Below are 17660 nucleotides of genomic sequence, written 5' to 3'. Positions count from 1 at the left end.
GAGTTAACCTTAAACCGTACCGAATCCCAGAGGCCAAAAGAAAGGCTATAAGTTTAGAGGTTAAAAAAATGCTAAAACTAGGTGTAATTGAGGAATCCCAAAGTGGGTGGAACAGCCCTATAGTCTTAGTCCCAAAGCCAGATGGTACAACAAGGTTTTGTAATGACTACCGGAAACTAAACGCGGTGTCAAAATTTGATACTTATCCTATGCCCAGGGTAGATGAACTTGTAGAGAGACTGGGCAAAGCCCGATATCTCACAACCCTAGACCTAACAAAAGGGTACTGGCAGGTTCCCCTCACAGAAAGGGCAAAAGAAAAGACAGCCTTCTCAACCCCAGACGGCCTCTTTCAGTATAAGGTGTTGCCTTTTGGCTTACATGGAGCTCCCGCCACATTCCAAAGAATGATGGATAAAATTTTAAAACCACATGCTCGGTATGCTGCCGCCTACCTGGATGATGTGGTAATCCATAGTGAAGATTGGCAATCCCACCTTCCAAAGGTCCAAGCTGTGCTTGACGCAGTCCGGTCTGCTGGACTAACTGCTAACCCCGCTAAATGCACTATTGGTCTGGAGGAGGCCAAGTATCTGGGATATTCTATTGGCAGAGGTTTACTCAAACCCCAAACACTCAAAGTGGAGGCGATACAAAATTGGCCAAGGCCAGTTACAAAAAAACAAGTAAGGACCTTTTTGGGCTTAATTGGGTACTATAGAAGGTTTATTCCCAATTTTGCAACTAAGGCAACCCCACTAACTGACCTCACAAAAGCAAGAGGACCGCTAATGGTAAAGTGGTCCCCCGAAACCGAACAGGCCTTTAGAAGCCTGAAAGAAGCTCTCTGTGCCCAACCAGTGTTGGTCACACCTGACTTCTCCAAAGAGTTCGTAGTCCAAACCGACGCATCTGAGGTAGGGCTGGGGGCGGTACTCTCCCAGGAGTCTCAAGGTGAGGAGCACCCCATCCTTTATTTAAGTAGGAAACTAAATCCCCAGGAGAAAAATTACTCCATAGTAGAGAAAGAGTGTCTCGCAATAAAGTGGGCTGTAGAGACACTCAAATACTACCTGTTGGGGAGAAAATTCCGGTTGGTCACAGATCATGCACCCCTTACCTGGATGTGTCAAAACAGGGAAAAGAATGCTAGAGTGACCAGGTGGTTCCTAAGCCTACAACCCTTTAAATTTTCTGTGGAACACAGGTCAGGGCACAAACATGGCAATGCTGACGGGTTGTCAAGGATGCACTCCCTAATATCCATGGTCGCTCATCCCTCGAGGTCTGAGCTGGGGGGGAGGATATGTGACAGAAACCAGGGGATGGTAATAAATTCCGTATATAGGGCTCCCAGGATACTAGACAGTTTCTATCCTGTTTGGCCTGGGAGTGCAGCCTTATAATACATACACTCCATCCCACAGTTTGGCAAGCGCTGGAACTGAGGGATGAGAGATCCAGACCAGAGTTTGTCTGCTGCCTGATTTCTGTCACCTGTCATGCTAATTAGGAATCAGGTATGAAAGACTGATTTCCTGTTTGCTCTGGTCTCCCCACAAGAGCCAGGAGGCTGGAAGGCTGCTGAACTACAGAGGGGAGAAGCCTCTTCCCCAAACAGGTTCAATCTTTCTGTTCATTTGTGTAAGACTGCAAAAGTACCGTGTTTTGATGTTGGAAGTGGAAAAGCCACTTCCAACCCTGAGTCAGGGATATCTAAGTTAAGTTATCGCTCAGGTGAGCAGCTTTTGTTTTGATCTGTTTTCTGTTGTATGCACTGTGGCAGTCTCAGTGCCTGGGACTGAATAAACCAGGCATAGCCTGTTTAAAGGAACAGTACGTGACGCCTCATCATTTAACCTACCCTAAAAGACCGTGTTCTAAACAGTCCCGGACAAACGACGGAGCCCCGGAGTAAGCCGTTTGTCACAATATATATATATACACACACACAGAAAAGGAGAGCATCTTTCTAAAACAAATCCCCTTTTCTTTGTAAGAAAGTAAAAAGTTTGGGTTTGTAAGTAAAAGAAGTGCTACTCTATTCACTAGTGCTGGCGCGGGCTACGATGTGGTCAGCTGCCATTGGGAATTTGCCACTGTACATCTCCTAAACCAAAGGGTAAGGGAAGACTGGCGTGTCTGTTACAGATAAAGCAAAGACGGGTGGGGAGCCGTGTTGGTCCATTCTTCCATGTAGTAACACAGGAGGGAGAGGGAGTAGGGTTTATGATACCTTTTATTGGACCAACAAGTAGTTGATATATTACAAGTGTTCGCACCTCTCAGGGTCCTTCATCGGGTCCTACCCTGCTGAGTGGTGCGAAAGCTTGTAACATATCAACTACTTGTTGGTCCAATAAAGCTATCATACCCCCTACTCCCTCTCCCTCTCCCTCCTTTGTTACTACTGTGTCAGATAAACAAATACATCTAAACACCTCTCAGATCAAGTTCCTCAAACCATTCACATGACACAGAGAACTTACCTTCACGTTCTCGGATCTCACAATACTCGCTGCGGGTTTCAGAGACAGCTCCAGAGGTTGGTGACCGCTGTCCTCCTCAAATGCCAGCCTCAAAGAACCCTAAAAAAAGACAAAGAATAAAACACTGGGGACATGTGGCCAGGTGTAGATTTAAAGCTCACTTTCAGTTTGGCTGGCGATGCGATCAATGCAATGAGTAGTTGGTGAGTGCTACACTGCTTGGATGGTTTAGCGCAGTGATACCCAACAGCAAGTTCGGGAACCGCTAGGGGTTCGGGAAATAATGGCGGGTCACAGGCAGTATAGTGGCTTCCTGAGCGGATGGGACATTTGGTCGCAACTGTTTCGCCACCAAATCACTGCCGGCGTTCGGCCGCAGACAGACCCTCCGTCGATTCGCCGCTTCTAAGCTCAATTGTATTATGGTTTAGGGTAGGGGTGAGTTGTGGCGAAGCGTCGGCAGTCATTTGGTCACGGCGCAGCGGCCACAGCCAAATGTCCTAGATTGTTCCTCATCCCGTGTGGGGACTGCACACTTAGTAAGGCCCTAAACTGCACCTTGGCGTGACTGGTATAGCTATCAATTAAAGCAGGCGCTTCCCACAATGCTTTGCATCCACAGCAGCCAGGCATTGGGGGGGCGTGACTTTAGAAGCTCTGGTAGTGATAGACAGCTATACCACCCATGCTTTGTACACACACTAAAAGGTGCCATTTGGGACCTAAAGCATGCGTTCCCCCCACAAGCTCAGGACACTATACTGCCTGGGATTGGTCACACTGTTTTGTTAGCGATAGTCTAAGTAGGCAACAAGATTAATTAGGGGTTCGCGGAACAAATATTTTCTAGCAGGGGTGCACAATGTAAAAAGGTTGGGAATCCCTAGTTTAGTGTATCTGCAGGACAGTGTTAACCAACACAAAACAGTGACTTCAGAGCACATCCCCTACCGAATAGCAGTTCAGTCCATTACACGTAGATTCAGTGTGAGATAACATAATCCCACACAAGAACTAAGCAAGTGGCCGTGCTGCATTAGCCAGGGTAACCCGAATTCTACAATGTATAGAGTACTTTGGGGGCGCCTTGTACACCATTGTGTAATACTGGTGCCAACTGCCTGCCGTCTTTTTATTCCGGTCTCCTGTAACATCATTATAAAGACCTCAGATATGTTATTACATACTTCTGTGTTTAAAGAACGTAACTCCAGGTTATTACAAATCCTGAGGAAAGGGGCACTGAAGTTTGTCAAACATCAGAGATGACTAAATGTCTCAATTTACCGGAGACAAATTTTAACGAATACAATGGTCTATAAAATGTTTCTAGAACTACTTCACATGCAATAACTAGGTGTCGTAACCTTTAGAGTGCCCTTCGAGCGCCCTTATGATTTACCAAGCATGTCTGGGGCACTTGCTTGGCAAGTCTGATCGAAGCGGAAGTTGAACCCCTGTCCACCTCTGTTTCCGGCGTCAACAAAATAAGAACCGCCCCAACAAAAAGAGAAAGCTATATATGTGGACACGAAAACAAGTGAAATGGGAATAGTCTGCATAATATATTTTGGATTGCATATATATTTTCAGTGTGAAATGTCAGGTATACCATATACAACTCCTGATTTTCCCTGCGGCCTTAAGGCGATAATGCTCCTGCCATGAGCATTGTGACAGTGTAAAAAGAAAGGCATTTCAATGGCGCAAAAAAAGAATAGTGCAATATGTCTAAAATCATGATTTCACACGAAATAATGCGTGATTGCACTCACAAACGTATGTCTTGCGTATCAATAATCCCAATGTGTTCTGTGATCGCTCCTGATCAATCCTCCTACGCCACCTCTTTCTACTTCTCTCCCAATTTGCTCAAAAGGGAAAAAAATAAATAAAAAAAAAAATCGCATTTAGGCCTATAACAGGGGTGGCCGAAAATATTAAATACTTTGGAGCCAGCGATTTGTTAGGCGCGGGGTGGTGGGGGGAGGAAGAACAGAGGGGCCCAGTGTGCATTGAGAGCAGGGTCGTGCAGAATATAGGAGGGATTCAACTAACTCCACCCCCTCCAACTAACTCCACCCCCTGCCTCCAGCCCTCCAGTGAGGATTCCCCTCCCCTCCCCCACCCAATCTCCTCACTGACAGGCGACAACCTGTCAATCACTGCTGCTGCCAGTCACAGCGCACCTTTTCCAGCTTTGATGTCTCTGGGAAGGACAGCAGTCACAAGGGGGTATATTTTAGGCGCCCAGGATTTATATAAACACAGGCACAATTTTCACTTGTATTTATATTATATATAGTAGCCTCCTATATTTCAATTACAATTAACATAAATGTTATATTTGGCTTTATACATCTTATTACGTGTGTGTGTGTGTGTGTGTGTGTGTGTGTGTGTGTGTGTGTGTGTGTGTGTGTGTGTGTGTGTGTGTGTGTGTGTGTGTGTGTGTGTGTGTGTGTGTGTGTGTGTGTGTGTGTAAAATACACATTTAGAAAGTGTATGTATTTGGTATTTATGTTGTCTTCATTCATTCACATTCTGTGGTATTTATGGATGTACTTTTTTACAAATTAGTCGTTTTTATATTCAATGTATTCTCTGTGGCTATTCTTGTAGTTTGCATATAAACACACTTATAGTTTGCATATAAAACCGAAACAAAAAATACAGTCAATTTGGACAATGTATTTATGTAGGGATCATAAATTAGTGTTATGTAGTATTTATGCATTTAACTCCATTGTTTCTAATCACCGCCCTCGTCTTACCTTTTTCCCATTCGTAGCATTATGTCCGATTGTGGGGACTGCTGTTCTGTAAACACAAAACTACTGTACACTGATCCTACAAAGGGTTCAAATGTAAACGGTTAATAAGGGCTAGCACAATACCAGCCTCAATCGCCCCTGACGAAGCCCAGGCAGAAGGCGTAGGGTGTCATTGTGAAGGCCGACCGCGGACGGAGCTCAGCCAAGATCCCACGGGTCGCTCGCGTGACCAGGAAGTATTCTGAACCATGTACTACAGAGGCGAGAGCGGTTGTAATCTGCTGGGGAATAGGAGACGTGCTCATGTTTTTAACTCAATTGTGAGTGCGATAGCTGGATTTTAATGTAGATTTACAACAAAAAACACAACATGATATACTATATGTGCTACTCTTTCCTTGTGAGCAAATTGATAGAGGAGAATGGAGGAGAATGGAGGAGAAAGAGGAGGTGGCGAAGGAGAATGGAGGAGAAAGAGGAGGTGGCGAAGGAGAATGGAGGAGAAAGAGGAGGTGGCGAAGGAGAATGGAGGAGAAAGAGGAGGTGGCGAAGGAGAATGGAGGAGAAAGAGGAGGTGGCGAAGGAGAATGGAGGAGAAAGAGGAGGTGGCGAAGGAGAATGGAGGAGAAAGAGGAGGTGGCGAAGGAGAATGGAGGAGAAAGAGGAGGTGGCGAAGGAGAATGGAGGAGAAAGAGGAGGTGGCGAAGGAGAATGGACCTGGAGCGACTACAGAACACACTGGGTTTATCGATACGCAAGACACCAAAATACATTTGGGAGTGCAACTACGCTTTATCTAGTGTGAAAACGATCGGAGAAATAATGCACTCTTTTCTTTTCTTTTTTTTTTTTGCGCCATGGGAATCACTTTCTTTTTGGTCTTGGTCAAATCATGAGATTGCCGTAGAAGCGATCACACGGCATGAGAGGGCCGGAGTTATGCTGGTGCCATTGGGCCCCTGGCACTGTGGGAGGTCGAAGAGGCAATTTCTCCAAGGACCAAGGTGGAATATTGCCAGTGACATGTTTAAGGGGTCACATATAAGGGGGGGGAAATTTTTTTATTTTTATTTTATTTAACCCAAATCTGGTATTTTAAAATAATTTTTACACTCGGTATATAAAAATCCTGAGTGGAGACGTGGGAGGGGTTGATTTCTTCTGGCCGTTCCCTATTGTCTGATGTTATGGTGTTCAACAAGTAAGGCCTTGCCCCGCTGCACGGACGAGAGCCCTCCCCTCAATGGCGCCGGGCCCGCTGCGAGGGGGGGCCGCAGCGCTCGGGCGAGAGTTGCTCCTGCTCTCAATAGAATTGAGAGCAGGACTCGCGTCAAGCGATTAGGCACGCCCCCCGGCGGTTCAGCCAATGAGGGCGAATCTGCCGGGTGATGTCATGGCCGCGCCCCGCCCGGTCTCTCTGCCTGCAGTGAGCTGCAGACCGGGGAATCGGCTGAACGCGCCGCCAATCTCGCGGGCGCGCGTTACAGCGGCGTTACCGGGGCCTTAGCCTAAGCCTGGAGGATGCTTCCTCTCTCCCCTTATCTTTGCTCTCTGATAAGGACAGGCTGGGCCCAAAGGTAAATAAAATACTTCATTAACAAAACACTTCTCCATTCAGATGCCAAGAAATTCAACTTGAAACTTAATTCCACCCCAAAATACGAAAGCAGCCAAATCTCTGCTTTCAGGACGGTACGACTTGTTTAGGGAAGCCAACGAGACTGTTAAATTATTTACAACAGGATGTATTCTAGCCGGCAAGGTACGATTACACCTTTAGGCACCAGATCCATGGAAGTACGGAGGTATAACCCACATGACTGACAGCCTATTGTGCAACAGTTAACCTCAATAAATTATAAATCAGGGACCCTGTAAGGAACTCCAAAGTAGGATTGTCTGCAAAAAGGAGTTTAAATAGTGGATGGAATAAACTTTCTAAGCCTCAATTCAGAACTGAACTTCCTACATTTTTAAATGATTGTAGCAGTACAGATGGAGAAGCGTGACTGCCACAGATACGCCCTTTCCTCTGTTGCTCGACTGCAAAAACTCTGACTCAGGCCCTCATTCTCTCTTGTCTCAATTACTGTAACCTCCACCGGCCTTCCTGCCTCTCACCTGTCACCCCTACAATCTATCCTTAACGCTGCTGCCAGAATCACTCTACTCTTTCCTAAATCTGTCTCAGCGTCTCCCCTGCTGAAATCCCTCTCCTGGCTTCCTACCAAATCCCGCATCTCTCACTCAATTCTCCTACTCACTTTTAAAGCTTTACACTCTTCTGCCCCTCCTTACATCTCAGCCCTAATTTTTCGCTATGCACCATCCCGACTCTTGTGTTCTGCTAAAGGATGTTGTGTTTTGATAAAGGATGTCTTCTCTCTACCCCCTTTGTATCTAAAGCCCTCTCCCGTCTTAAAACTCTCACTGACTGCCCCACACCTCTGGAATGCCCTTCCCCCTTAATATCCAACCAGCACCCTCTCTATCCACCTTTAAGACCCACCTTAAAAACACACCTGCTTAACGAAGCATATGAGTAGCTCCGTGGCGAATACTATACACCTCATACATAAAGCTTGGCCCCTTGCAGATGCACTTACCAGAACACCCTCCTACTGTCTGTATGTTCTTCCTATCTACCAATTAGATTGTAAGCTCTTCAGAGCAGGGACTCCTTTTCCTAAATGTTACTTTTATGTCTGAAGCACTTCTTCCAATTGTGTTATTTCTATGGGATTGTCACGTGTATTACTGCTGTGAAGCGCTACGTACATTAATGGCACTATATAAATAAAGACATACATAAACAGAACGTATCAGTAACAGGGACTTATCCCTGTTTAAATAAAGCAGCCTCAGAGCTCTGAGGATCCAGCTTTGAGATAGTTAATTACAGCCACTCAATGATCCAGTCTCCACCTGGATTAATGAGAGCTCTGTAAAAAGCCTCATGTGAGAAAGAGGAGAGATTCCTTGGCTCACATTTGAGCTGACATAAGGAGAAGGAATACTGACCAGAGTTTTTCCTGCGCATACAGCTATGCTGACAGAGGAAAGACCAGACTGTTACTCCTGGGAGCGATTGGACTGTAAAAGCTTACAGCTACAACAACAGAAACAGACTTTCTTGTTGGACCAGCTTAGCTATCCACTCATTTAGAAAGGGCTGGAGTAAAGGTTTAACTAGTCTCCAAAGTGGAGTAGACCTTTGTTTCTTTTTGTATATTTTGCCTTGTTAAAGGAACAGGCGCAATAAAGCCGGGATTTAATTTCACCCTAATCGGTCTCCATTAAATATAGTTCTGCACACATCTCTTACAGTATCATAACAGAATATCATAACGTTTCAATGGGATTCAATGGCAGTGTTTGTCATGGAACAAGAATCACATCCCTGTTTCACCCCCCTCTTTCCTTTGCAGCTTCTGCCTGTCAGTTCTTATTTTCAGCTGCATGGAGTTTGCACACACACACTGTGCCTGTGTGATATGTAACAATGTTGCATTTCTTGCCTCTTGGCATGTAATCAGTGAGTTGCTACTGCAGCCTCTGAGATCCTTACCAGAATGGGCTAGTCTGCCCTCCCCCCTGTTTTGTTCACAGATAGTCTGTCCCTAGACTATTCCTTTACCCACATTGCTCCTCACTTCCTTTTCCACCCTGCAGACTGTGAGTACAGCACGTATCCCTGTTACTCTCCTATGGAAAGGCCATTTCTTTCTACCTGCTTCTAACTACAAATCACTACTACACACCATTCACAAGAACCTGTATTCTGCCGCTTTTTCCAATAAAGTGAAGGAAATATTATAGGACTTGGAGTGATTTGGAAAGGGGGCTGAGTTAATGCTATCGGGGGCCATTCACACATCAATCGTGACACTGGCTTCAGAATAGTGTTGGTTCAGAATATCACAACTTCGGGGTGAATAAAGCCAGCAGTACATAGGGTGGCTATTATCGCCGATTAAGATATCCCCCCAGTTTGAAAATGTGAAACACGTATATGTACAATAAAGGGCAATAAACACAAGACGTGTGAGAGACTCCCATTTCCAGGAGTCAGTGATTGGTCATGTAGATTGCATGTAAATATCAGGCTGATGTACTGGCTTCCTTATGAATATTCCCCCGTACAGAAAACGATTAAATGTTTTATGTGATCTAGGGAAAATCAAGTCTATCAAATTATAGATCAATAAATGCATCCGTTTGGCCAATAATAGTATCTTATGAATTTAAACAGTGAAGACTAAAAGAAAAAAATACCTTTATATATTAGGCACTTTACCAAACTTATGACACTAGAAATTAGGTAAAAATGGTAAAAACCATCCAAACTATTTGATTACCATGGAAACAAAGGCTAAAGATAATTTTTTTAATCCTTTCCTGATATAATATGCAAATTCCACCAGTTGAGTTAGGAATAGGCGTATTAACCAATACAGCCTCATTTTGGACCAATGAGGCGTATCACATTTTATTTTAATATAGAGCATTAGGAACTTTGAATATGTGGGTGAATAATTAAGAAATGTTGTTGTTTGGCTAATGATGCATCATAATTACTTTACAAACAGACCAGTGGGAAAAACAAAAAAACAAAAAAAAAAAAAACACATTACAAATTAATTTTACAAAGGACAAGCAAATATTTCACATTAAGGATGAAGCCAACTACATATATAAGTGGTCTTCTGTTTGATAACCCCTACAAGAAGCTGCCCCTTTAAAATAACAGAAAATGTTCTAATATTTAGCCACTACAAAATCAGACGGATGGATTTCTCTGAGATTTGAGCTCTGCCTGATAGAAATCTAAACCATTACTGCTTTGGTGGAAAAACAGGATAAGCCTTTTGATAAAGTCTCTGTACAGCACTGGATTTGGGGGACCTGTCATTTTAGCTGCCCAGATTCTGATGTCCACGAATGCATGAGAAAAGCATGCTCATAATACAACCGCATAGATTTTCAAGGGTCTTTTATAGCCGCCTAAAGGACAGGCGGAAGAAGATATGCAGCATCCTCGCAATGAGTCAAAGTCACTTAGGTGTGAAAGCAATGACAGATATGGTTCGGTATATCTTCAGTACTTAGTGACGTTATGAGCCCTTGTGCAGAGTAAGCCTGGGAGACGCTTGACCTAATTGAGATGAAACGTGCTGTTGGTTTGCGATCCCCGGAGCTAGAATTCCAATCTGCAGACATTCTCCATTCCCAGGTCACAACATACTATTCTGCATGATATGATTATGTAAAATAGGACGAATACAACCCACTCCACGAGAACTAAAGAACTTGGTGAACAGGGGTCTCATGATTAGAAATAATGACATGGTCTCGGCATCTCATCTAACTATTGGTCATGGAGAAAAGCAGGATTGCCCACTAAAAAAGGTATCAAAAACCAACAACCAAACAGTATCGTTCTTCAGAGATGAAATTATGTTGCACAGAGCTCTGGAGACCTCATAGGTCTCTTTCTTCTGGTGTACACGATATGCGCAACGGTTTTCATAAAATATAAATAACCACACAGAAATTGCACGTTGTTTAACATGTCCCAAAAACCGGTTACATCCCATTGTCATGTCAGAGGAAAATAACCTTTAGATAAGGACTTTGGAAAATGGCACGCAAATATCACGGCTTAGAGGGCTTGCTATGTATTTTGACCATTGACATTTCCCTAGAGATTTTACCAGCTGTCCCACATGGCTTTGTAGCATTGGCTTCAATAAGACGTAGAATAAGAAAACCCACTGAAAACACCGGACAAGGCGGCTTATAGACTCGTCAGTTTCAGCGCGGTTACAGATCCTGCAATGAAAAGCTGTAGAATACATGCAAATTGGTCTGCTTTTTTGTTCACATAAAGCTGGTTTTGGTCACACAAGGCATGGATTTAAGTCAATGATCTGCCAAAAAGCAGTCTCACGTCACAGATTTGAAAAAAAAAACAAAAAAAAACATATCTGTGGCCCAAATACATTTATTGTTCCCCAAAAGCTTGGAGAAATGTTAAGTCATTGTTTTGTCAAAATGAATACTATTTTGAAAGAGAATTGCCAGAGGGGCCTGCAGCACAAGAATTGGGCGTCTTCTGTCTCTGAATAGATACTGTAAATACAAACTTCCTTACACTGCGGCAACATTCATTTCCAGCATGATGCCCTTTATAGTGGTTTTAGCTCATGGCAAAGCCCTTTGCCTTTGTTAGAACAGGCTACTGGGTATGGTGATCCCAAAAGTTGAAATCAATTAAATGACACAAATAAATAAATAAATAAATATATATATATATATATATGTAGAGGTATCGGTACCGTGTTAGCCGAGCTTCAATAATCAAAAAATAAATAGATGATACCGTTCTGTGGCTAACGAAATGCTTTTATTTGTGCGAGCTTTCGAGATACACTGATCTCTTCTTCCGGCGATGTTACATTCATTCATTGTAACATCGCCGGAAAAAGAGATCAGTGTATCTCGAAAGCTCGCACAAATAAAAGCATTTCGTTAGCCACAGAACGGTATCATCTATTTTTTTTTTATTTTATATATATATATATATATATATATATATATATATATATATATATATTTCTCACTACTCTTCTCACCAAGTGATTGAATAAAGACAGTTCCTGGGACAGTGTTACACACCCGAGGTCGGAATCTCACTCATTTTCTGTTGTGTTTAAAGGAATTCTATTGTGAGAAAGATTCTTGTTCTTTAAAAAAAAAAAAAAAAAAAAAACCATCACAGGACAACCCCACTGAACCGATTTCTTCCCAACGCATGAAAGGAATGTCCCGAAAACAAGAAATAACCAGACAACTCTAATTATTATGGACATGCCAGCTCCGTAATGAACTTCTTTCTCCCTTCTGTCACATGGAAAGAGTCAAACGAAGGCTGCGCTTATAGTGCCGGCGACATCACGCTGCGGTCGCTGGAAAAATCAAATTGACTTGACGTCCAGCGATCGCGACCAAGCTGTCGCTTCTACTATAAGCGCACGCGACGGCGGAAATACATTTGTTTTGCCGCGACGTCGGCACTATAAGCGCTTATAGTGCCTGGCGACAGCGACGCGCCAAAACAAATACATTGATTCCGTCGCATGCGCTTATAGTAGGCGCGACATAGTGACCAAAAATATTGAAGTTAGTAGAATTTGATTTTGGGAGAGACAGTCACCACATGTGACTGTCTCTAAACCAATCACAGAGCGCCAATTGCACTCTGCCCTCCCCCTTGGTGACGTCACTGGCCTTGTCGCCAGCGACGTCGCTCAAACTTAAAGTTCAACTTTCGCCAATGGCAACGGGTGACGTCATCGTTCGCGTCGCTGGCACTGTAAACACGGCCTTTTTCAACCACAGCAGTCTATTCACCAGCACAATCTTCATCCATATGAATTCACATTGTTTATTGCTTTCCTATCATGAAATGGCCCTGACTGAAGACCTAGGTCAGACCGAAGTCCCTGATATTACATGTGAAAATCCTATTTATATTGTGATGGTGCAGAGAACACAGAGTATACAGGAAAAATACCACGTTTTACAAACACTGCATTTACTAAAGAAATGTATATAGGATTATAGATGCATGTAGCAGGACATAACACAGACACTACCAAACCCATGAGATAAAAAGTCCATTAAATCAGGTTTGTAGTTGCAATAATGAGCTATATGTAGTGTTTATTGGTCAGATAAGGACCTGCTAGACTGGAGATGGATGTAAGAACCGGTTTCTAAATAGCTGAAACATTACCAAACAGGCGCCATTCCTGAATTATTACAGGCCTTTCCTTACTAGGTACAATATGCATGTATATTCACTACAGCGCAATAGCAATTAGTTTGTTAACGCCCATTTATTTGAATGGCCACTAACCAGTGCTCATTGCAACTGCAATGTATACTGTATACTGTATACTCCGTGGCGTTTTCCACGCAGACTTCCTAATTCTTTCACCAGCCTTGCAGTCTGCTTCCTTCCTCCGACCTCAGCCACATCTCTGTACACAAAGCTTTCCCCTCACCGCTCATTATCTGCCCTCAAAACCCCCAACTGGGACGAACATCTCAACCTTCTGCCCAGGGTAACACAGCGCACGCACAGCCTGCTACACCCCATCATGTCACTGCAGGGGGTAATCACTTGCAATCAGTTTGAGCCGGAATCACTACTCACAGCAAAGTGTTCCCAATATCCCACCAGACGGGCAAGACGCACAGTATTTCCATACAAGTCAAAACAGAAATCCATGCAAAGATTTTGCATTTTTTTTTTTTGTTGCAAATCCCATCACAGATTATCCTGTTTGCTTTGGCCAGAAATTCAGAAGAAGTTGATCTATTTTCACTAGAAAAGCCTAAAAAAAAAAAAAAAATCATCAGTGTTTTGTCTCATAATCACATAAGGACATGAAATGGCTGTCATTCCCAATCAGTTCATATGAAAGGTAGACTTAAGCTATATAGCTAATTTCCATTTCCATAGGGATCTCCACGTGTGCCAAAATAAAACAGCATTAATGTACTATATCACTTTAGGTGGTAAGCTTTCTTTGGCCCTCCCAGTAAATGTTAGTGTGTGTGTGACACGGTGTGACTCCCCATATCCTTCAGTCTGGAAATATGGTTATATCTCTCCGTATTTATTACAATAAGCTTCATTGGAAACCGTGTAGATTCCCAAAACGCTATGCAGCCAGTCTCTTCATAATGCCACCCATATCAATGTAAAGATGTCCCACCATCTGCCACACCCCCCACTCCTGTTCCTTCTCCATGTCCACAAATATTGATAGGATCCCCCCCCAAAAAGCCAAAAATCTGTGGATAATTTCTAGCATAATTAGGTATGGACATATGAAACGGGTAGCATAAATAAGGTACTCGGGATCCGTTCAGAGGAAAGGTGCTTGTATAGCTGGGTCAGCATTTCTTTTTTTAAAGCTGTTGGCTTCTCGATTCCCAAGGATTTCCATATATGCTGAATCAAAACTGCATTACTGCAGCATTGCTCATTCATGCAAAGAATATGCGCTCTGGGCTGAGTGCAAGGCGAACGTAGCTAAACACGACCCAACGACCCAGCACCGCGTCTCTAAAAAAGCAGCAGAACTGAAACATGAAGCATATTTTAGTACGTGTTTCAATAAATGGCACTTATTCCTTTCAATTGTTATTCCACGGGTTTCAAACGGTGCTGTATACATTTGGAAATAGTCAGTGAAATGCCAAGCCTTGTCAAACACCTTTAAGTGCAGAGTGGCGATGGGTCAGAAATCGCGATTCACACAGGTGTACAATTAGGCCTGGGACATAGTACAACAGGCCGTGCTGAGCCGCTCTAAGCAGATGCACTTACCCCCTGCATCTGTCATCAGCGCGGCTTTAGCAGCTGCTTCTGCACGCGTCCGCATGCGTGCGGAGGCTGAGAAATTTTGAGCAGACAGGCAAATTTAAAATTTGCCGCTCAGGGAAGCGGAGGAGCGGTCACGTGACCGCTCACATCCAATGGGAGCGAGGGACTAGCCCCGCCCCCAAAGCGCGCTCACTGCCTCGCCTGCCAGGACACAAAAAAGCTCCAGTTTGAGCAGGAGCGCTGATCAGCGCGGCCCGAGGCACCATGCCCGAGGCCTTAGAACGATCTCGCTACAGGAATACCCCGGTTTAATTACACTCACTTTAAGGACACTCGCGAGTAAGGACATATCGCCCAATAAGCAAACGCCAGCTCACGCATGCGCCTGTCAGCACGTCCTGAACAGCAATACCGGCTCCCTACCTGTACCGAAGCTGTGCGCAAGCAGTGAGACTATAGATCCTGTTACACATGCGTTATTTACATCAGTTATGCACGTATATTATAATTGCAGTACAGTACATGCATCGATAAGTGGGGAAAGGGTTCTGCTTCACTTTAAGTACATTTTCGCTTTACATACATGCTCCGGTCCCATTGCGTACGTTAATGCGGGGTATGCCTGTATATGAGCATTATATAACCAATAATTATTACTGCACTTTAACGAACAGCACCTGCAAACTCATTTGGAAGAGACTGCTTATTTAGAATTGTATGGAAGCCAGAACATGATGTATAGATATATAGTGGGGGGGTTTTGGTCACTTTTTTTTACCCACCATAACTTAACTAGTGTGTGGTGGAAACCTATCCAAGCTTCAAATTGCACAGCCAGTATAACCAGCCTCACACTGATAAGACCCAAAAAGGTCAAAACAGCTGTCAGTGGGCAGGTTTACTGGCTATGCATTTTAACCCAGGCTGTGCTGAAAAGCTGTGCAATGCAGCAAGCATAAGCTTATAGGAGGTCCATGTCAAAATGAATTTGTAGCAAAAGGTGACACTGTGTGCTCATTTGCATGTAATTTCCCAGAATCCCTTGCTGCAGTGGAAGCACTGGATGCTGGGTGATAATGGTGAAAGGCAGGGTTGCAGACCTGTCTAAGACAGGGGGGCGCAAACTTTTTTCCCTGCGCCCCCCTGACGGCTGTCCCCTCACTCCCGCGCCCCCCCCAACCCCAACTTACCTTCGCACCGGCGTAATGACGTCACGTTGCCATAGCAACGTGACGTCACATGACCTCGCAGCGTCATTTTGACGCCGCGTTGCCATGGCGACGCCGGGAGGAAGCCGCCGGAGCCACGGGTAAGTATGGTTTACAGAGGCCCTGCAGCTCCCCCGGCACTTAATTTAAGTGCCTTCGGGAAGCGCGCGGGGCCTCTGTAAACCCCGCGCCCCCCGTCGGCAGTCTCGCGCCCCCCCTGGGGGTCGCGCCCCACAGATTGCGCACCGCTGGTCTAAGACATGTGAATGAGCACACAGTAATATTTCCATACCACTGCAGTTGGAGACACACACACACACACACGGGTGGCACAGAGTACACTTGCTTTTTAATTGCAAACCAACATTTCCAGTAAGATATTGTATATCAAAAAGTTTCCATTAAAAAAAATAAATAAAAAAAAAACACACCACATCTCCTTTATTATATAAATATACAACAAATGGTATCTAAAGTGTACAAATGGGCTCTGCTCTAAAAGCACAATCTAATTAATTTAACCCTTTCAGACATGCACATTACTTTGTATTTGGATATATAGATTAAGAGATTATGTATCTCTTAGGTCTGCAAGGGTTAACATTTAGTCCAGGGCTCGTTAACCGATTCTTCAAAGGGGCCAGATCAGCAAACATTAAAAGGCTGAGACTATAGTAGGGTCGAGTGATGGGTGCTTTTAGGATTGAGGCGACGGGGAGGCGTGGCGGACGCGTGACCAGGCTGGCTCGCCCTCATTGGCTGAATCGCCCACGTGACGCGGCCGTCGCGCGAAAAAACCCAAAATCATTTGTATCTTTAAAAATCTGCTGCGTGGTCGCTCTTCTATGGCCGGCCCGATAGAGCTGCTGCACTTAGTTCGCGCAGCGCACAAAATCGCACGCGCAGTCGCGCTCACTATAAATCGCGGCCTAAGAGTAGAGAGGCCCCTATCTTATTGTAATGTCATTAATGCATTTACATACTTAAAAAATGATTATGTTTCAACATTTTGTGAGCGTTAACTGTATAACATCTGTACCAGGCACATTTACATTACCTTAAAGCACTAGAGAGCTTCGGTGTGAAAATTCGCTGTTTAAGCAGCTAGTATGAAATTAGCACAGGAAGGCCCCCCAAGAGCCACAGCAAGGCCCCCAGTTTAAGAGCCCCGATGTAGGCCATTGGCTGATTAGCTATTAAAACTGCTGTTCATTTAACTGTACAAAAAAGGCTTTCGACTTCTCTGGCAGTCAAGGGATTAACTGAACCTCCAAACGAATGCAAATCTTTATAAAGCGAAAGGCCCGTAATCCCAGGCGGCATGTTATACAATCTCTGGTAACTTCCCACACACGGGGCAGTGACATGGGACCTGGAAACAAAGCCCCGCACAGCTGCTTCTACCAAATGGGTTAACAGCTGCGGGATGAAACAGCAGCCACAGAAACCCTCTCCTCGCTGAAATAACAATAGCACAGCCAGCGAACAAGACGACTCTCCCCCCCCCCCCCCCCAAGCCACAAACAGAGACTGGTATTTTTAAAACGGCTGTTTAAAAAAAAATTAATGCAAAAAAAAAAACTTCAGAGAAGTTGATGTAAAATTATTCAGGAGCAGATGCCACCACTGTCAGATTTTTTTTTTTTAAACCCTCTATATATCCGAGGTGGCCAACTCCAGTCCTCAAAGGCCACCAACAGGTCAGGTTTTCAGGAAATCCCTGCTTCAGCACAGGTAGCTCAACCAACGACTGAGCCACCTGTGCTGAAGCAGGGATATCCCTAATAAC

General features: G+C 44.3%; 1 protein-coding gene across 5 annotated transcripts in view; it reads right to left on the bottom strand.

Moving 5' to 3' along the window:
* C2CD2 (C2 calcium dependent domain containing 2) overlaps positions 1–17660 on the bottom strand; it is a 102450-nt gene that overhangs the window by 64893 nt on the left and 19897 nt on the right. For all 5 annotated transcript variants that reach the window (XM_075593687.1, XM_075593686.1, XM_075593689.1 and 2 more), the window contains exon 3: positions 2490–2588. In XM_075593687.1, the coding sequence (XP_075449802.1) occupies positions 2490–2588 (99 nt within the window). The remainder of the gene's footprint in view (positions 1–2489; positions 2589–17660) is intronic.

The sequence above is a fragment of the Ascaphus truei genome, chromosome 3 (assembly GCF_040206685.1).
Source record: "Ascaphus truei isolate aAscTru1 chromosome 3, aAscTru1.hap1, whole genome shotgun sequence".
In the NCBI taxonomy this organism is placed as follows: domain Eukaryota; kingdom Metazoa; phylum Chordata; class Amphibia; order Anura; family Ascaphidae; genus Ascaphus; species Ascaphus truei.
Note: the sequence above shows the minus strand (reverse complement) of the source record. Positions and strands in the feature narration are given on the sequence as shown.